This window comes from Leiobunum rupestre, chromosome 8 (assembly GCF_980474605.1).
Source record: "Leiobunum rupestre chromosome 8, qqLeiRupe1.1.hap1, whole genome shotgun sequence".
Classification (NCBI taxonomy): domain Eukaryota; kingdom Metazoa; phylum Arthropoda; class Arachnida; order Opiliones; family Sclerosomatidae; genus Leiobunum; species Leiobunum rupestre.
In genome coordinates this window covers 19,793,025-19,813,952 of record NC_143391.1, presented here as the reverse complement: position 1 = coordinate 19,813,952, position 20,928 = coordinate 19,793,025, and the positions used below count along the sequence as shown (strand labels likewise).

General features: G+C 39.7%; 1 protein-coding gene across 10 annotated transcripts; it reads right to left on the bottom strand.

Moving 5' to 3' along the window:
* Positions 1-6,020: 6,020 nt before the first annotated feature.
* Positions 6,021-12,107, bottom strand: LOC149932669 (solute carrier family 23 member 2-like). 10 transcript variants are annotated; one of them, XM_090156639.1, is made up of 13 exons: positions 12,049-12,100; positions 10,430-11,989; positions 10,105-10,207; positions 9,891-10,034; positions 9,657-9,814; positions 8,840-9,017; positions 7,993-8,174; positions 7,804-7,933; positions 7,595-7,736; positions 7,004-7,534; positions 6,852-6,947; positions 6,583-6,787; positions 6,023-6,461 (listed from the first exon to the last, which is right to left on the bottom strand). In XM_090156639.1, the coding sequence occupies exons 3-12, from the start codon at positions 10,159-10,161 to the stop codon at positions 6,609-6,611; spliced, it is 1,797 nt and encodes a 598-aa protein (XP_090012765.1). In that variant the 5' UTR covers positions 10,162-10,207; positions 10,430-11,989; positions 12,049-12,100; the 3' UTR covers positions 6,023-6,461; positions 6,583-6,608. The 10 variants fall into 10 exon arrangements, with proteins under 10 accessions (XP_090012771.1, XP_090012765.1, XP_090012762.1 ...); XM_090156636.1 differs by having other exon boundaries at positions 10,105-10,517; positions 10,694-11,989; XM_090156637.1 differs by having other exon boundaries at positions 10,105-11,643; positions 11,698-11,989.
* Between the last annotated feature and the right edge of the window lie 8,821 nt (positions 12,108-20,928).

Sequence of the window (20,928 nt, the reverse complement as noted above, 5' to 3'; positions counted from 1 at the left end):
TTTTACTAATTTAAGTTTGAGCGTAAATCCTACACACGTTTTTCTTTAAATTACTAGTTTCACCATGTTTGAATCATAGATAATACAGAACTCTCGGTATGAGGTCAGGTCTAAATTATCTTTTTTTGGATGGAACAAGAAGGTAAAGGGCGTACTAGTTTTCCACACGGCCTTAATAATAAAGCCACTTTTAGTTTTAAACAGGTGGCCTGGTTGGATATAGTGCTGGAAAAGTCCCAGAAGCATGACGTAGACGTAGCACATGAAGTCGTTTTAGGGTCGGGGTACGGTCGAAAAGTCGCTTTATAGTCGACGACCAAATGCCGACCTAGAAACGTCCGAACGTTTTTCGACACTAAAACCGTAAATCCTTTTTTGGGACTATTTATGGTCGGTATGCCGACCATTATCCGACATAAAATCAACCTTACATTTAATTATTCCCCTGTAGCACAAAGAGTCGATTTAAGGTCGCACTTTGCCAATAAATCGCTCAAAACGGTGAAACTTGGGCGATTTAATAAAACAAATTGAAATATTTTTAAAATAATTTCCTTTCTGTATTAAATTTTTTCGAAAAAGATCATGTATTCAATCTGAGAATGTTTCCTTATTAAAAATCTCTCAGCTCAAGTAGGTTACATTCGTATAGCTAAATATGTTAGGCTAAGATATTATTAATGAAGACTTATTCGTTACTTTTACTAAGCCCCAAGAAACTCCAGAACTCTGTACTCTAGATTCAAGCAAGGATCCTATATGTTAGAAGGATAGGTAGCCCTCCGGCCAGCCCGTGTTTTCAAAACGCCGGCGGCGCCGTCGATATTAAGAGAGCCTCTAAACGTGGGACGTCTTGTTTCTATTCCCTCAAGGACAAATTTTGGTGGTGCTTCCTCCATGTTTTGTCCTTGACGGATTCTCTATCGCGCATGACCCACCGACGGCGCTGCCATTTTTCGTCCCTAGCCTCATATAGGATCCTTGATTCAAGAGCTTTCCGATTGAAGGAAATAAACTCAATGTTTCACTCCCGTTCATGGGACTTGACCAACTACATACATGTATATAGTTATTTATATAGCTATATTTACGGTTTTATTTGGTCATTTTCAGTCACTTAAAATATCAAAAAGTAAGTCGTTTCGACGTAATTATACAGTACATTCTAAGTCGGGATGACGTCGTTTCGGGGTCGGTTCTTAGGTCTAATAAAAGGCGGTAAAGAGTCGACGTTTTGTAGGCGGCCGACGGTCGGCCGACCTTTTACCCCTAGGACATTTCGACCCTAAATCCAAAGGTCGGCTGACTTTAGTGTTTAGTACCTTTTGCCGACGTCGGCCCGACTCTAATTTGCTACAGGGGGCATGCTTTTTCCAATTGGGAAAAAAAGCATACCAGCATGGCGGCCCATCAAGCCATTGCCAAAGGTACTGCGTGACGTTATACTGCCAAGTCCCTATTGGCTGGTACTCTTATTACGAAGTACAGAAATGGATATAGCATGGAACAAACGCTGCTTTTATACGCTAGCCACTTCAAGAAGTGGTTTTTTTAGATTTTTAACTACATGAAAACGAATTGACTGCAGCTACTAAAATATATAACTAACGCGTAAGTAGATTCGTTTAGATTCTTGATCAATGGTCCATAATGTTAGCGGAATCAGGCAGTCGCCGAGTGCACAGGTCGATTCTTTTTAGAGGATGGTACTTTAAATTTCAAAGTAATCTAATTATTACGATTTAATTCGGACCCCCGGAGCTAAACACGTTGGGCAAGCGCCAAAACTACCCTATAGTAGTTGTGGGATTAGTGGTCGTCCTCACACGGCCATCCACAATCTCTGCCTCCCGGACGCCTGGGATTACAGGAGTGAGCCACTACTCCCGGCTTTCAGCAGTATTACTAAAACAGTGACTGTTATCAGTCTCCAAGGATTCTAAACCCTTTCCCAATTCTTTGAGTAGGTTTTTCTCAGAACTATAGTTATGGCTTTGCGCCGACGATTTCAAAAAACGTGCCATTGCACCTTTCTGATTACTAACGAAACTATCTTCCCTTTTCCATTTTTCTCATTTTTGGGACCCAGATAAAAATTTTCTGGTACTCATATTTGAAAATGCTACTATTATATACTAATAGCGAAATAACCTTAAAAATGTTTAAGAAAATAAAGCTTAGTTAAAGCTATGTAGTCTTCAAACAAACTTTTTAATAATACCAGCTATATCAAAGCCCTGAAAAAAGCGGTTTGAATATTTTTTCTAGAATAGCTATTTAGCCTTGAAAAAGCTTTTTGAATAATTTAGCTAGAATAGCTAATTAGCCTTGAAAAAGGCTTTTTGAATAATTTAGCTAGAATAGCTAATTAGCCTTGAAAAGGGCTTTTTGAATAATTTAGCTAGAATAGCTAATTAGCCTTGAAAAAGGCTGTTTAAAAATTAGCTTAAAACAGCTAAATAACCTTTAAAAAGGCTGTATTGGCAAAGTTAGTCTCGGAAGAGACTTAGAAAAAATTTGACTGGGAGAGAATCGAAATTGAGAACTACCTGTTTGTTCAGGAGCAGAAAACGAAATGAAGAAACGCGCGTTATCTGGGACAAGTCCGACCACCGAAGGTCTAGGTCCTTTCTCTACGATCAGTGGTCACTGATATCACGGATTAAAAAAGAAAAAACCCTAATCCCCAGGACGCTCTCTATTCAAAGTAGTGACTGGTACGATTCTTTACGCTTCGACTTCAGCTCCGCTGGGATTTCCCTTCGTTTAAGCGTTGCAACGGTTTAAGTCGTATTAAAGAAATCCAGTTTCTCAATTTATGCCCCCTTTTGTAGAATTCCTAGAAACTAAGCTTATGTTTATTGTGTTGGTTGGAGCTAAGTTATCACTGAGGCGAACAGGTGGTTTTTTTTTTTTGCTGCTTTCCTTGCACGACGGACTTACCCGTCCCGGGCCAGTCTTTTGTCATATACTCTATATCAATGTTAACAGAGTACACTACCAAAAGCAGAAACCACAGAGTTCGCTGCCTTTGTTTGTGTACTCAAGTAATATTGATTACGAGTATAGGTGGTTCAAAAGGGAACGTTTTGTTAGGGCCATTTAGGACTCTTGGAAATTGGAATTGAATGGGAGTTCTTTTTTTAGGGGGCTAGATGACCAATTTTTAAAAATAAATAAAATTTAAAAATCACATTTGGAGGCCCCAGAGGCAATTTTTTTAAACTTTTAGAATCCCCTAAAATAGGCCTAAAATTTTTGAACATAGGCACGTGCCTACTTGTGCCTACTGCTGGCGGGGGCACTGACCGTGAACCTTTAATAAGCCTACCGGGAATAGTATTATCCAAGTGAATTCCGACGAAAGCTGTTACGAACAAGCCAGTACTCAACAGAACGATTATTAATTGATCCGCTGTAATCGTGTCCTGTAAACAACTAATAGTATACTGTCGACCACGCTAGTGACGTATTGGGTAATTACCAGTATGAATGACTTTTGCCGGTGATTATTTAACCCATTGGGGTATAGATAATCCCAGAAACAAGGTGCCCAAGAGGAAACGGTTTCTGGTTGAGTTAAAATGTACATATTGAAGTCTAGAAAGACCAACCCCGGAAACCATAGAGAACATGACGCAGAATAAACCTCCCAGAATCAACTTCGGCAATCGGCACAGTCATGAACAAATTTCCTATTTTAGCGATAGTCCCGAAGAAAATCATGAAGACGCCGGCCCAAATAACAACCCTGCAACTAGCCACTTTCGTAATCCCAATGGTTGCCACGTTTTCAGTGAAAGAGGTGACCCCCGAACTTGTGTCGAAGAGGCCTCCAAACACAGAAGCAAAACCTTCAATGTTGATTCCTCGGTTAATGGCGTGAGAAGGTACATTAACTAGTACCACCAACTAGTTTTCCGTAAGCATGCATAGTCACCGATATATTCTATAATGGATGCGAGGACGCCAAACAGAACTCTGGGTAGGGCACTGACGCTAAGCTTCGGCCAGCCCCATTACCCAACAATTCGAAAAAAAAATTATTTGTATCAGTTTTTAAAACAATTGGAGTTGCATACCATACAGAATAGACGTTTCAATAAACCATCTTCAAGGAAATCGCCTAGAGGTAATATTTCAGAGAGCTAGGACCTGCAAGGTACTGTTTATATGGTGCTTGTTGAAATAATGGAAACTTTTCACCGGTAAATAGCACGTCATGTTTTTTCTAACCTTAATATGTAAAAAAAAGCTACTTGGTTAAAAGAAAACACTTGTTGCACACTGTACAATTGAAAAGTTTCCATTACAAGCCCTACTCTGAGTTCTCAGCTCGATATCATATTCCAGGTGCGGTCTAACATAGGTCTGATATAGAATTTTAATTGATCTTTCGTTTAAACAAGAAAAAATATGCCTGAGCAAAAAGAGAACGCCATTAGCCTTAAAACTGCCACCTTAACGTGAAAAGTAGGACCAAGAAGACCGGAGACCTCGACCCCTAAGTTGCGAACCGAATCACTAGATGTCAAGGGTTGACTAAGTGAATGGTATGAGAAAGTGGGGTTAGTTTTACCCAAATGAAGAACCATAGATTTACCATGATTAAAACTCGGCAGCACAGAGATCCTTCTGGAGAGCCCTACCGTCAGACAAGGAACTAATACGCGCCTGCCCAACTCATTATCATCCCCCAAACAATTTCAATAAGGAATGCTTTACTGGTAGAGGTAAATCGTTTTTAATTATTAGAAAGAGCACAGGCCCCAAAACCGAGCCCTGGGGAACGGCACTAGTGACGGATACCCAAGATGACTTTGATCCACGATAGAAAACTCGCTGTACACGATCCGACAAAAAAGAAACAATCCAATTGGAGAGAGATTCGGGCACCTGTAACAATTTCTCAACTTAGACATTAACAAAGAATGCGGCACTGTATCAGACGCCTGCAAGTCTAGAAAAATAAGGTCAAAGTTAGAGCCATCATAAATAGCTTTATATACCTCATCAAAGTTTGATAACAAGTTGGTAAAACACGGCCGCCGTAGGAGGAGCCCATGCTGCGCATTAGATAAAAAACTACGACTATCGAGGTAGAAGACTCGCGAGTCCTGTACAGAAACTTAGAAATTCTTGCCTGGAATACAAGTGTATGGCAAGCCATTCAGGGCAAAATTAAACGAAAATATAAAGCTACTTTCTTAAAAATATAAGCCTATCTTTTAAAATATACACCTTCCTTTCATAATACAAAGCCTTATATTTCGATATAGAGAGCCTCATATTTCGAAATAGATAGCCTCATATTTCGAAATAGAAAGCCTCATATTTCGAAATAGATAGCCTCATATTTCGAAATAGATAGCCTCATATTTCGAAATAGATAGCCTCATATTTCGAAATAGAAAGCCTCATATTTCGAAATAGAAAGCCTCATATTTCGAAATAGAAAGCCTCATATTTCGAAATAGAAAGCCTCATATTTCGAAATAGAAAGCCTCATATTTCGAAATAGAAAGCCTCATATTTCGAAATAGAAAGCCTCATATTTCGAAATAGAAAGCCTCATATTTCGAAATAGATAGCCTCATATTTCGAAATAGATAGCCTCATATTTCGAAATAGATAGCCTCATATTTCGAAATAGATAGCCTCATATTTCGAAATAGAAAGCCTCATATTTCGAAATAGAAAGCCTCATATTTCGAAATAGAAAGCCTCATATTTCGAAATAGAAAGCCTCATATTTCGAAATAGATAGCCTCATATTTAGAAATAGATAGCCTCATATTTAGAAATAGATAGCCTCATATTTAGAAATAGATAGCCTCATATTTAGAAATAGATAGCCTCATATTTAGAAATAGATAGCCTCATATTTCGAAATAGATAGCCTCAAAAATGTGTAAAATAGTTGTGACTCAGGCCGCAACGTCGATTTTATTTCTGCATACATAAAGTGGCGTCTCCAAAAATAACCTTGGTGACTTGTACATATTACAACAAAAATACACCGTAAAGATCTTACTATAAGGGTATTAGGTATTCTTAGGTTGAGATACGGATTCCTGGTATTATAAACAAGTAGAGAAAAGCTGGTTTGCTGAGAAAAAAGCTGATATATATAGCTAACCTCGTGGCATTACGACCAAGAAGGCGCAGATATTTGAGAATCAGAAATTAGAGAAATCAAAAGTTTATTTATTTGAGTTTTACTTAACACATATTTTTTTTTCGGCCTATATATTGGCAGGTTTTATTATTTAACTTTCATTATTATCGGATGTACGACAGAATTGGAGTGCTTAAATTGTCCGCGCTACCGTTTCTATTTGCATTTATCCAAAAGTATTTTAAAATTAGGTATTTAACTAGCATGTGTACGTTCATATTCTGGAAGTTTCCATGTAACCAAGCGCCACATCGGTGTTTGAATATCCCACGCAGAAATAGTGCTGGAAAAATACCAGAATATTATTGGCTGATTCTGCTATCTCTCAAACGATAGTGTGTCCCTTTAAGGAACCATTTTTTGTATAGAAATATTATGACTATAATCCGAAGTTTATAACGAACCTAATTCAGGACGACGGTGATTTTAATTATTGTGGTGTTGTTTTGTCCTGGTATGATGGACTTATAGGAAGAAACCTAAGACAATTATATTTGCTTAGCCAGGATGCGGCAAAAGGAAAACCGTAACATCGGTCCTCCAGTGGCGATGTCACTTCTTGGACCGTTTTCTTCCTCCATTTGCTAATGCCTCGGTCTTCTTTAGAACCTGATAAATAGAAAGTCATTGCCAGTTTATCTAAGAGAAAATCGCGAGCCTTCGATTAGCCTACGGGGAATAGTATTATCCAAGAGAATTCCGACGAAGGCTGCTACGAACATGCCAGTACTCAACAGAACGATAATTGTTTGATCCGCTATATCGTTTCCTGTAGACAACTAATAATTTACCATCGACCAGGCTGGTGGCGTATTGGGTAATTACCAGTATTAATGACAGGTTCAGGTGATGATTTTACCCACTGAGGTATAGCTAATCCCATAAACAAGGAGGTGCCCAAGATGAATAGATTTCTGGTTGAGTTCAAATTAACGTATTGAAGGCTGGAAAGTCCAACTCCGGAAACCATAGAGAACATGACGCAGAATAAACCTCCCAGAATCGGCTCCGGCATCGTCATGAAGAAATTTCCAAATTTCCCGATGGTCCCGAAGAAAATCATGAAGACGCCGGCCCAAACAACCACCCGGCGACTAGCCACTTTCGTAATCCCAATGGTTGCCACGTTTTGGGTGTAAGAGGTGATCCCGGAACCCGTGCCGAAGAGGCCTCCAACCACCGAAGCGAAACCTTCAATGGCGATTCCTCGGTTAATGGCGTGAGAAGGTACATTGGGGAAGCCAACTAATCTTCCGCAAGCGTGATAGTCCCCGATAGATTCCATATTGGATGAGAGGACGCCGGACAGAACTCCGAGTACGGCACTGACGCTGAAGGTCGGCCAGCCCCATTGACCTTCGATTGGATAAAATTTTATTAAATGAATTCTTTTTTAAAACAATTACAACTGTTTACCAGGGTAAGGCACTCGAACCCATAGAGAATTCCTAACCGTCACCCAGTTCGAGTCTGTCCTAATGGCACTCTCCGGGGAGACGCTGTCGGTAGCCGTAAGAATAGCGCACAAGCCCCACACTATTATTAGAGTCAGCAAAACCTGCGGATGGTTGTCGTAATTTCAATTCTTTAATTCATCTAAACACGCTCATGAAAGTGTAATTTACGGGAAATAGTTGGAAAAGAGGAATACTAGTTTTGACCAAAGAAAGTTTCTTTGACCGAATCGGGCAGTAGAAGAAAGGAACGGAGACTTTCGAAAAATACTGCGAAAATAAGACCAACAAGACCATAGTCCTGAAATACGGGTAATCGGTCAGTGCTTCGAATGACGCAGTGTTAATTCCAGTAATTACATAATCGCTATTGGCCAGTTAGAGCTGGCGGCTGACGTAGCTTCCGAGAAGAGCCCCAACGTGACCAAGCAGACGACAGGCGCGATGGTCAGTGGCGACACGAAACGGAGAAGATATCCAATGATTCCAGTTACTCCGATCAGAAATTCTACCAAAGAGGCTAAAATAACTGCACCTTGTATCTGAAAAACAAAACTAAGTTTAACCATAAATAACAAAATAATCATAAGTATGACAATTGTAGCTTTATCTATTCATTTTCAATTAGTGGAAATTAGTAAATCCATAACCTAAAAATTTAATAGTCTTTGTGGGTTCTTTTTTATTCTATTGGTCAAATTAAAATTCAACCAATCCGAAATACTTAGAAAATGTAGGTTATTGTCAACGTTTCCCATTTCAATAATTCATAGTTATTTTTCCAAAGCAAGCGTTAGTTTCATTTTGAAAGCGTTTTACATTTCGTTAGGCTCTCATGATAAACAAGAGAACGGATACTAGTTTATTCCCGGAAGTGCAGTTACCGCATGGCCCTATTTCGATATCTTTGATATCAGGATATCACTGTGTAGAAAGGAACTTGTACTAAACAATTTTCCGTTAATTTTATGAAATAAAGTAATATGAGTTTATTGGACAATAAATACAAAGTGTATAGTCTTATTTGAGCCCTGTGTCTTGCGCAATAATATGATAATGTTCTGTATTTTCTAACCTTACAGAGTGAGGTCAAATAACTAGTTAAACCTAGGAACGTAGTCTCGTAAAAGTGAAAACTTTAAGGCAAGTCAAAAGTCCTCGCCTATCTCTTCGGTCACGCATTTTATTTAAATAAAATCAAGCTGACCTCTCTCATTTGGGTGAGCCAAGCATCGTCACTGTCGTTGAATTTAGTAGCATTGTCCACAACGACGTCGTAGGTATAAATATGGACCTTTTTCGCCGGGCATTTAAATCGAGGTTGGTTTAGTATGGCAATTATCGGGACCATGAATGCGAATGCGTTTCCCTGGATTATCGGAAGGCTTCATGAAAGAGAAAAGATCATTAATATCAGAAGTTCTATTATAATAAAATACTACAAACATATACCTTCGTAAGCTCTCGCTAAGTTTTCGTAAACACGAAATATAGTGTAGGGCCCGGTGAAATACAACAGCTCTAATATCCCTACACAGCAAATGTTTACAGTTTCTATTGTTAGGCCGAGTAATTTCGTGGTTTTGCGGAAGCCTCGCGCCTATTGGAAGCTACAAAGGTACGTTACGTATTTAACTTAATAATATTAATAATCAGCACCCAAGGCACCATATTACACCAGGTGGCCGGTTACAATTCGTAAGAGGGCGGTGGCAAGCCCTTCATACCACGAGAGCCAACAGCTCCCTACACTTATGATTACCGTTAACTTCGACAAGTTACATTACCTACGAGGGGCTGATCACTCCCCGTAATCGTGCACCAGCCTGTTGATTTGTATTAACAAAGTAACTGATTTCAGATTGAGCATTACTAAAGGCTGTAATCAGTGTCGTATGTCTGTAATGGGGGGATTGAATTTCCCACACTGGCTAATCCCTCGATTACGTATTTAACTTTTATGTCCAAGATGGATACCTTTCTCGCAAGAGTGAATATTCTGTAAATATTAAAACGCAACTGACCGTGTTCCGAGTGTGGTCTGGAAAATGGTAGCGAAACCTGCCACGAAGAAAGTTGTGGACATAATGTATCCTGGAGCTGCGTGGTCTTCGGGGATGCATAACTTTGGAATGACGATTAAACAAAAGGGCACGTTGCCTCCGAACATAGTCAAGTAATGCTTCATTAATGCGTAATGTAGTTATTTTAATTAAATGCCGAAATTAAATTGTTGAAAAGATAAACACCTCCTGTACCTGAAAACCCAGAAACAAGCAAAGATACCAAGGAGGAACATCATCGATTTCGTAATAAAGTTGGGTAAGGAATGGCTCATCGTTGAACTCTTTTTCGTCTAGCTGTGGTGGTTCATAATCGGCTTCTTCATCTTGGTCGTGACTCTTTCATCATTTAAATACTGGTTAGCCAAAATATATTTGATTACCACTACCAGTATTGGCATATATGTACCTTTTTCAACGAGGTCATTAAGATGCTTTCAAGTGGATTCTGTTTATATCTGGGCATGGTATTATTCCTATCGGTATAGCCCTCTCGAAAAATTTATGTTTGTCTAATGGACACTTTTTGTTAAGGTACTGTATGAAAGCCAAATTATGGTAGATAAAACTAATTCGAAAGCTACGGTTACACCACCGTTTTGACTAAATCGGTTCAGTACCGCGTTTAATACTAGCTATTAAAAATGATTGAAAGCAATTAACACGAAACTTAGAAAACAACTAATATTCAACAAGATTCACAACGACCAAATGTTAAGCAGTGATCAACTGACCCGGATTATATGAGCAGCCGAGGTCCCTCCTCCATATTATGAGGTGGCTGAGGCCTTGTGCCGCAGCACACGTAGCGCGTCTGTGAATCTGGCGATAACATAAAACATTTAATTTTTCTGGAACGAGATTGTTGAATGCCAAAACGTACAAATTTGTTTTAAAATTACACAATCAAAATAGAGGGTAGCTAAATCTTGGCGTTCATTAATCATAGGTTCATTAAACGTACCATAGACCTAGTTTTTTTTAGATATTTACCATACCTAACGTCAGAACCAAAAAATGTAATAACTGTGTGGTTTTTCTGAGTTTCAGGTGTGATTCCAAGGTTGTTTTGAAATTATGTAAGAATTTTCCTACGAGCTTAGGCAATGGCTAGACGAATCGGCCGCTAGGCCTACCTAAGATAGATAATGTTGAAATGTATTTACTTTTACTACTACGATACGGCATTAATTAAAGGACAATTAGTGGATTATATAAACTAATAATTAAATATAGATTTCGGAATGATGGATTCGCTGTGCGAAGAGGTACTATTTAAATATAAACTCAGGCCTACCATGCCAAGGTTCATATATATTTGAATTAATAATTTAAAAAGAACTCAAACAAACTACGACCCAAGTAATGGAATACGATAAAACAGATTAATTAAGATAACGCAAATATACAACAATAAAAGCTACAACAACAATTTTAAAATTCCTCGACACGAAAAATAATAATACAGAAAAACCAATAATCCAAATGAATTATAACCCAGTAAATAGCAGACCCATGCAGAACTATCATAGATACAAATACAATTACCAATACCCCCCTCTCCCAATAATAATATTACACTACAACCCTAAATTTTATGAGGGAGAAGATGCCAACTACTATATTACGTCATTACTAGAGCCAAACGTTAACAAGCTACGAATAGGTCACGAGGGTATTTGGATCCGCACCACGAAAACAAAGAAACTACGACAGGTGGTCATCGGCGCGCGTAACATTTGACAACGAAGTATCACGAGCTACGATTACTGCTTATTAAAACTCGGAACAACGAGACTCCGTAAAGAACGACATATCAAAAAGCGAAGCAGTGCTAAATTTGTGAAGAATGCTAGGAACTCTTCACGGGTATTCCTTTTCGCGTCCTGTCTCGTGCTCTCCGTTTCTTCTTCTTGACACCCGACCACGTGACCCCTACATCCTGTCACTAACTTTTTTTTAAGTATTGGCTCTTAGTAATTCGAATGGGCGAATCAATTACCTCATACGTCATCTGACATTTTCAAAAATATTCGAAGGTTGTTGAAGATTGAGGTGGTCTATGTGACTCAGAAACTGCGCGCACTATAGTTCACGCATTTTTTTAAATATATGACCCCGTAAGGTCGGCATCTTCAATGAGATAACATATATCACTTTTATGGCATCACTCTCTCTCTATATATATATAGAAAATGAGAAAAAGGTAGAGCTAACAAGCTGAAGATGGCACTGCTTGACACATTGGGACGGAGTGAAATCAAGAGCTATTATAACAAAAACAGTTCTCCGAACTGAAAAAAAAACTGTTTAGAGCTCTTACCAGATAAAGCCTTAAAGGTGCAAATATTACTTTTAATCTAAATTTATATCTTCATTTATTTAGTAATGTAGTCAACCATACATTCAGTCTTTCAAATGACAAATACCCTATTTCTGGAACCGATGTCTATGGCCATATTTTTAACCGAAAAGGGTCTATAAATCATTATTTTTATTCTTGTACCTCTCCTAACATTTACAATTTACTCTCTTATTGTTCATGGAGTGGTATATATTATTTGTGAGCTGATATACGCGGCAACGTCCTGCGTAGCTCACAAAAATATACGCTTCCATGAACAATAAGAGAGTAAATTGTAAATGTTAGGAGAGGTACAAGAATAAAAATAAGGATTTATAGACCCTTTTCGGTTAAAAATATGGCCATTGACCTCGCCATATAGACATCGGTCCCAGAAATAGGGTATTTGTCATTTGGAAGACTGAATGTATGGTTGACTACATTACTAAATAAATGAAGATATAACATTAGATTAAAAGTAATATTTGCACCTTTAAGGCTTTAACTGGTAAGAGCTGTAACCATTTTTTTCAGTTCGGAGAACTGTTTTGGTTATAATATATTTTTTTTTCACAACAATAGTTTTATCTTCATTTATTAACACAGTTACACAAGGGTTAATTACAATGCGACAAGAACATTTAAGGCAAAGTGGCCAAACAATCGGCTAGTGAGGCACCCGGAGGGAACGGGTTCAAAACTGATGTTCCCAGCGTTACCTCTTTGAACGGCAATCGCGATTCTCTGCATCTGCAGGTACTCAACGGATCGCGGTTTCAATTGCCACTGTCCTAAACATATAACGATTCTCTAAGCCTTGGTACTTCGCTTTCTTTTTTATTTCGGCCTGGGTTGCGGCCCAGAGAGGAGCCGAGGAAGAAGAAGCCAAGTATGAAGGAGCCAGGGGGTCGGTACACCCCATACCAAGGACTTCCCACCGGACCACGGAACCAACGACAATCCATCGGGCCGTTTACAGTCATCGCGCGATAGCCCCGGTGGCTCGAGCACTGACGGAGCGCCTGCAGATACTAGAGCGCGCTTTAAAATATCGTTAACAGCACCGTGTCACGACATCCGACCCGATTTTTTCTTGCAACTGAGGCCGTGCGTACCAAAGGAGTCGACATGGCTTCCACAGTTGCAAATATGCGGAAAGAGTCGTCGTTCAATAGGGTAACCAAGGAAGGCGATGGTAGGGCGTTCAGCCAACAGCCAGACTCCTTGGAGCTCACAGAGAGCAGCCTGGCTTTGTCGCTATCGCTTGAAACTCGAACGGACACTAGGGTAATAGATTTTTCGACGAGTGGGCGCTCCCACGCGCGTTGGTGACACCAAAGATCGGGAGACGGTAAACTCGCTTCCGAGCGTAGTTCCCACTCGGTAATAGCGTCGCGGAAAACGGTGGTCGGAGAGTCGTTGATAGAAGAGGGGAGAATTTCACGGACCAGGTCAGCTACGCTGGAAGCCGAAGCCAGAAAGGCTGGTAATGCTAGAGTTGAGGCTGGTAATGCTAGAGTTGAGGCTGGTAATGCTAGAGTTGAGGCTTGTCGGATTCCGAGGCCACCCGCGGCTACCGGAAGCGACGATTGGACCCAAGGCGTGTCCTCCATTAATGTATTCGTAACTTCCTGAAGCGACAAGCGGAGGGTATCGTCGAACATTTGGAGACCATCTTTGTCCTTCCAAACAGGGGCACTGCGGAGGAGGTAGGAAAGCTTGGGGATGGCCAGGGAATTCTTTAAAAGGAAGAATGATGCGCTGATACACTGTTAAAAAAAATTGTTCTAATTTGAACAAATCGCCGTTCAGAAGGTTGTCCCTGTAACAGAACGCCATTTTGTTCTAATATGAACAAAAAATATCCGTTCGATAAAGAACGATGGGTGATGGTTCAATATTGAACTTAGATGTTCTATATTGAACAAACCTTCTTTGTTCAAATTAGAACGTTTTGTCGTTCGCGGTGGAACGCTTTGTCGTTCGCGGTAGAACACTTTGTCGTTCGCCGTGGATAATTTTCTCGTTCGACTTGGAATGCTTTATAGTTATCGAATACAAAGAGTACATAAAGTTTTTGCTTTCAAAATTATAGCTCATGTCTCCTGCCGGCGGTTCATCATGCTAAATTAATAAAAGTAACCTAACCTAACCCATTGCCCACCGAAAAGGAAAACCAGGCCAACAACTAGATTATTTGAATTTAGTTCCAACCTCCACTACAACCATCTTATTAAGCTTAAAATATCTACAATGAGAGTGATATGCGTAAATTAAATAAAACCTTTTCATAGCGCAAAAGATATTACATTCTATTCTCAGCCGAAAGGTCGAGAACTGGTAACAAACGATTTTAGAATTTATTTCTATGCTGAAAACGTCAAACCAAATTGCAGTATATTACGAAATATTTTCTGTAAATTTTAGTTCTGGAACTCGGGCAATTACATTTCCGAACGAATTTCGTCTACCTTGCCAATCAAATAAAAATATACTTAAAACAAAACGGTGTGTGTCCTATAAATTCAGACCTTTCACAACCCTTTTTCGTTTTCCACTTCGTTAGGACACGGAGGATATTTACATCGTTATTTGTGTGAAGTTTCTTTTCAATGGGTGGCGTAGTTTCTGAGAAACAGCGTTATAGACCTAACGCCATTTGAGTCGCTAGTCTAGGAGCTACACTCCAACAATGAAATTGAATCTTCGGTAAATTTCCAAACACACTGTACATACAACTACAAAAACAACTTCATTACAACATGTTCTAACTCACCCTGTAAATAAATTAATACGAGTAATACTTTAATCAACCAGTACACTAACTTAAAACAACATAATATTGTACGAAAAAACTACCTATAACAAAGCGCACTCTAAACCACTCATTTATTACTTTATGGATGTTATACTTGTTTGTTACTTTTGGCCATACGAAGTTTTCCGCAAAATAGTGTCACACTTATTTGTTACTTTTGGCCTTACAACGTTTTCCGCATAATAGTGTCACACCTATTTGTTACTTTTGGTCATACGTTGAAAGTGTCACGCTTATATGTTAGTACATGTACATGAAACCAATACAAAGAAATCAATATAGGATTGTGTGTAAAACGTGTTCTAAGGGGAACGATCTCCTAGCTATTGGAACGAATCTATTCTATTGTGTAGTTTACAAGCCTTCCTCTATAGAGGGCGAAAGAGCATTCGTTCTTATTTGAACGAAATAAAATATCTTGAACACACCGTTCTCTGTTACATACCTTTAGAACGCTATCGTTCATTTTTGAACAGACTGTTCTAAGTTGAACGTCTTCTGAACAAATTTTTTTAACAGTGTAGTTGTCCAAGGTTCCCGGCCATTGTTTGTAGTGACTTAATTTTTATAGAAACGCACGCCGAAGTAGCTTCGTCGGATAGAGGAGCGCCAAGGAGGATGCAATTTGGGCGATCAATAATAGTAATACCCGGGGCCGCCGTGCTAAATAGAGATTGAAAATGTGCGTCATCGAAGCCACCCGAATTTAGGATCAGAAGTTCGCACTTCGATATATTTAGTTCTAGACCAATATCTGCAGAAAGTTCTTGGATAAGTTCGAGGTCGCGGAGGACTATAAGAGGACCATCGTCCAGCGACGAGTCGTCTAGATATCAAATGTTCAATTCCGATCTCATACGGGAGGCCACATTTTTCGCGATGAGGCAGAAGAGCGCTGGACCCAACGGGTCGCCTTGTTGAACACCCCGGTCCGAAGACAAGATAGATTATCCATAGGAAAGGCGAGAAGATTCCTTGTAGCATTGGCGCAGAAACAGATAGAGGTCCGGCAGTTCTTTGTGAATAAATTCGAGGAGACGATCACGGCGGATCATGTTAAAGGCGTTGAGGAAATCGACTTTTAGCAAAATTTTGGCATTGGCGTGGGGATGGATGACGTAGCGGCGAGCGGCATGGGCTATGGAATAAATGCCGAATAGGGAGGTGGGAAAGCCTGTATTAGACTGAAGAACAGTTTTAGTCGGACTGAAACAACTAAAGGGCAAAAGTTCTGTACTGGGGTCGGAACGTACGAGGTTTGGTGCGGTGATGTTTGAATAACGTGACGACGAAAGGAGGATACGAGGAGTTAAGATAAAATATAAATGACTTTTATTTACAAATAGTTAAAAAGAGTTACAATTACACGCGACTGTACAAGAGGGAAGTACCGCGAAGCAAAATTAGTACAAAAAGGGTCCGCGAACTGAAGGGGTACAGGCTTTCTCCAGGTTCTCAAGGTAACTGCCTAAAAAGGCGCCAAAACCAGCCTTAAGTAAACTCTCGAGTATAGTTCGAGAATATTCTTATGACCAATATCCGGTCAAGGCCACCGCCAACCCCCGTGATGAATCAGAGATTTCCCGGCGCTGGAAATTCCAGCCATCGGAGATGCACGAAGGTAGCCCGCAGGAAATTCGACTACCCACGTCATCGGGAAAAAACGGCACTCTGACCGTCACAAAAGCCGGGGAAACCTCGACCGACAAATACTAAAAAAATAATACAAAGCATTTTACAAGAAAACGTAAAAATACTAAATCCCAAAACCCAATTGATAAAAATATAATTGTGTTAACCCATAATCTTAATTAAAGGAATAATACGAATATTATTCTACATGGGCGGTGGCTTCGGCTCCACCATGTGTGCCAAAACCCAACTGCGTGGGACGAAGAAGCGGAACAAGAGTTGGTGCGATGTTTTTGCATGCTAACTTAGCGACCAGGTGGCGAATAGTATTACCGACAGCGATTGTCCGAATGTCGCCGTCTTTCTTCTTGAGCGCGCAGAGGGAGGCACCGTAGAGTACCGGGCAGATGTCGAGAGGAACGAGCCCACCGAGCACGAGGTTACAAAGGCTCGTAAGCGATCTTAGCAAGCACTCTCCGGCATCTCCCGAACCAGGACCAGTAAGGTCCTTAAGATGTTGGGGAGATAGGCAGTCGAGCCCAGCGGCGGAACCGGCCGGGAATGAAGACAAGGCCTTTCGGACATCTGAATCGTTGACAGTTAGGTGTGGCGTAGAAGACCACTCAGCACCCGACTCGAACGAGAAATCGTTATGGCCGGACCCGTAAGTATGCTTTTACGGAGAGATTCGAGGGTGGCGTCATCTTTATGGGCAAATTTATCATCGGAACATACCATACGGACAGCGCCGGTAATATCCCCGTCCGAAAGTTTCAATTCGACAATTTTCCCGATGTTACGCGCCGTCGATTTCTTTTTAGTTGGCTTAGAGGGACGCGAGGCTGAAGGAAGAACAAGGCCATCCCGAAAATGACCGAAGTTGTTTTTGACACACGTAGCGAGCGACACCGATTTTCCCTCGACCGCAGCGGGAATTTGCAAGCAGGCTGCCGGAAAGCAAAAGAACACGTTCCAAGAAGAAATCAAATTATCGCGGACTACCTTATTAATGATGTTCGAAAGGCAGCTAGCAGCAGCGTTTCTAGCGCCTTTCGGAATACGCTGAAGGACGCGACGATTTAACTTGAAATTGGCTAAAAGGTTTACGAGAGCTAGTGTCTGCGTTGAGAACTGACGTAGGGTCAGATAATTTAAAAACAATAATAATAATAATAATCAGCTAGGCTAATACCCAAGGCACCACCTTAGGCCTAAGTCATCATGCGACTTTTGGCTGACGGTTTAACGCATGAGGACTTACTGTAGTGGCCATTTATACTCCGAAACTGTTTACCACATTGAAGACAAGGTATATACAGAGGTGGCGAAGACATAACGAAAGCTAAGATGTTACATTAAGGCAGCGTGTGGAGACATACCGAATTTTGAACAGTTGGGTAGCACAAATACATACTAGTTAGATAAAACCAAAACGTAACGCATTCGAAAATCACGTGGCCTACTGTATCGTACATCACGGTCGAGAGCCAAAGCATTACAACAGCGCGGGGGGGGGAAGGCAATAACCGGAAGGATTACAACCAAGATTGAAGCGAAATTAGAGTTGGTTGTAAGTGGTTTTTAAGTAGGTTTTTAGTTATTTTAAGTAGTTCTTAGACCGCTTATTTTTTTGGTTACTTAAGTTACTACAGGCGGAAAATATAAAAAGGCGGGGCTTATTTTGAAAATATAGATTAGGAGGCTCCACGACGGGCTAAAGCTATGATTACGTGTTCTTAGTACGTCTATGGGTTCTTCATATCACACACAACAACAGGGTCCACCTTGCCATTTTCATTGAAAATCAATTTACTTATCCACCGAGTCCTTGCAAAAAGATGCGATCAAATTCATGCTTGGATTTTAACAAGTTCTACTGAGAACTCATATCTTCTAATATTTGTTTTAGGCATCCATTATCTCTCATGCAATTTATTGCCTGTTTTCTTACTCCAGTTTCATTAGTTGTAAAGAAATCATCCTTCTCATAATCTTCATTATATTTCCAAGCTAATTTCCCTAGTTTCCATTTCAATTGGTTTTTCAAATTTTCAGTACTTCCTAACATCAAGAGAGTCTCTTGCTAACATTCAATAAGTACAATTTTTTTTCGATATATACAATGCGGTGTCGGAATTATAATATAACACACTAAGCTTTGGTAAAAACGTGTTTTGTAAGTTGCCACTATGCAAGGAGTATAATTTCAGCAGCACTATTTTTCTCAGCCGAATAACGCATTTTCAAAGTGCTACGCCCGTCAAATTTTTAGTAATCTAGCGCCCCATCCCTATGTCAAAAAAGGGATAAACGGGATTTTTCGTTAATTGAAATTAGCAGTTCGTAGTGTAATTGCGAGCTCATTTATAAATGATTGTTTGTTTTGTGTATTTGTCAAAAAATCGTTTTTAGGAACGGACACGGTGCACGATAAACTAGGCTGAACTATTACGTCGGGAGTTGACCTTGCTCGACGCCTGAGCTCTTCACTTTTAGTGCTTAGTCTTTCCGTTTCGTATCCGTCAAATACAACAGTAACGTTTTCTCCATATTGATGTTTGAGATATTTTGCATATTGATCCATAATATTATGAAATGCTGAAGGTCGAGGCCAAACTACTTTATGTAACACATGTGCACCGTCGACGATAGATCTGTTTGTCGGTTTTTCAGATATTTTACTTCCATGAAGTTAAATTTTATCGAGTTCTTTAAGGAGGTTTGCTTTCGAATCCCTCCATCTTGAAACAGCGATGGTGGGTACAATGCCAGCTCGTATTCAAAGAATTCTTGCAATTCTTCTGGAGACTTATTTGTGCATAAAATTCGATTTAAAAGTTTAATTGATAGTTTTTTTAGTAGTTTCCGCAAGAGTCTTGACCTTATCGTACCGGCGATCGTCTCTACTAAGCTTTCGCCTACTTCCTTTACTCTCTCACAGTTTATGTTACTGTCAGCTACACTTCCGTTAGCTAAAGAAACTAGGTCTGTTTCCAAGCTTTTCGAAATGGCGAATGCGACTCAAACCAGCTATGAAACTTTTGCAAATCATCTTTATCCCGAGCTCCTCTGGCTTCCCTTAACTCGACGTGTTGTTCAGTCGAAACTTCGACGAATTCCTCTATAGAGTTACTAATTTCTGAACAGTACGTACGTGTGGCATCGCTGCAATCCATTTAGTTATCGAGGAATCGTTAAACCCTCTCCCTTGGGTTTAGCATTTTCCTTTAAAGTTGAATATTGGTGTCGAAGTTCTCGTGGATGGTTGACTAGAATCTTTGTTTCCCTCCGCCTTTGATTTTAAATGCTGGGAAATTTCATCTTTATGAATATAATTTATTCGGCAAGCTGAAGGAATCCTCAGATTTTCGAGATCTTGAATAATCCCCCATTTTAAGTATCTTTTTGTTTTGCTAGCGTTAATTATTGTAAAAATTCCTTTTTTCTTAACAGTAGTCACAGGTTTAGAGTCTAATCGTTCGGCACAAACTAAGCAGACGCTTTCGTCCATTTACAACTTTCGAATAAGTTGGGTCTAACTCGGACTCAAGTGAGAAACTGTCTAACATTTGCTGTTCTAAAAATAGACGAGGGCCACGGTTTCATAATTCCTACTAGTACGTGACTAAAAGTCCAAACTCCAAAACCTGATCCTTCGGGGAAAACAGAGAGAATAGCGAGATTGAACACTACGCGTGTAACCAAAAGTAGATAGAGGATTAAAAAGTTAATTTGATAATAAAATAAAACTTATATTTAAACACAATTTTTGTTATTATTTACTATTTAACTTGAAAATTATCATTTAGGAGAACGAGATTCAATCTATGTGCGCATGTCCCATACAAAGTACCCCAGATAAGATATATATTATTCGATAGGAAATTGCATTCTGAATAGGATTAGTCTAAATCGATAAATGCGTACATCTAATGGTTTTCGCGTAAATGCCCCAAAATCAAGAAACCTTTTAGCTTGTAACAAATTAGTTACAGGTTTGCCGCCATTTTGAACTAATTCCCCATGCCTACTGTCTCTCTAGTGTAATTCCCTCAAGCGTCCTACCCCCACCACTTCCTTTCACCACCACCGGCCTTCCCACGTCTCGTAACTCTCTTTCAGAGCAAAAATTAATAACTTAATTTGTATTTAATGATTTACTAATTAAAACTAACTTTAATTGACTTGAAATAGAGTAAAGGCGGTGGATTGAAGTGTCAGGAATCCGATGGTTGTTTCAGAATTTGTTTCCGATGAGCAGTTTTTTCTCTAGATGAGCAGGATTAAATGAGTGTAAAAATGTTCACCCTCGACAAAACTTTCGGACTAAGGATCCTGCAAAGATTTCACACTTTTTTCATATCTTTTAACCCATATTCTATAAAGTGCTGTTTCTGCGCTTGATGGATAAAGACTTAACCAATCTTTATTCTCTTACC

Bases quoted from the DNA above. Each gene is read 5' to 3' on its own strand.
- LOC149932669 (XM_090156640.1), bottom strand. From the start codon at position 10,161: ATGCCCAGATATAAACAGAATCCACTTGAAAGCATCTTAATGACCTCG. The intron at 7,535-7,594 runs GTAAACAGTTGT...ATCCAATCGAAG, and splicing joins GGTTCGAGTGCCTTACCCTG to GTCAATGGGGCTGGCCGACC. The intron at 6,948-7,003 runs GTAATTACCCAA...AGTTGTCTACAG, and splicing joins TGAACCTGTCATTAATACTG to GAAACGATATAGCGGATCAA.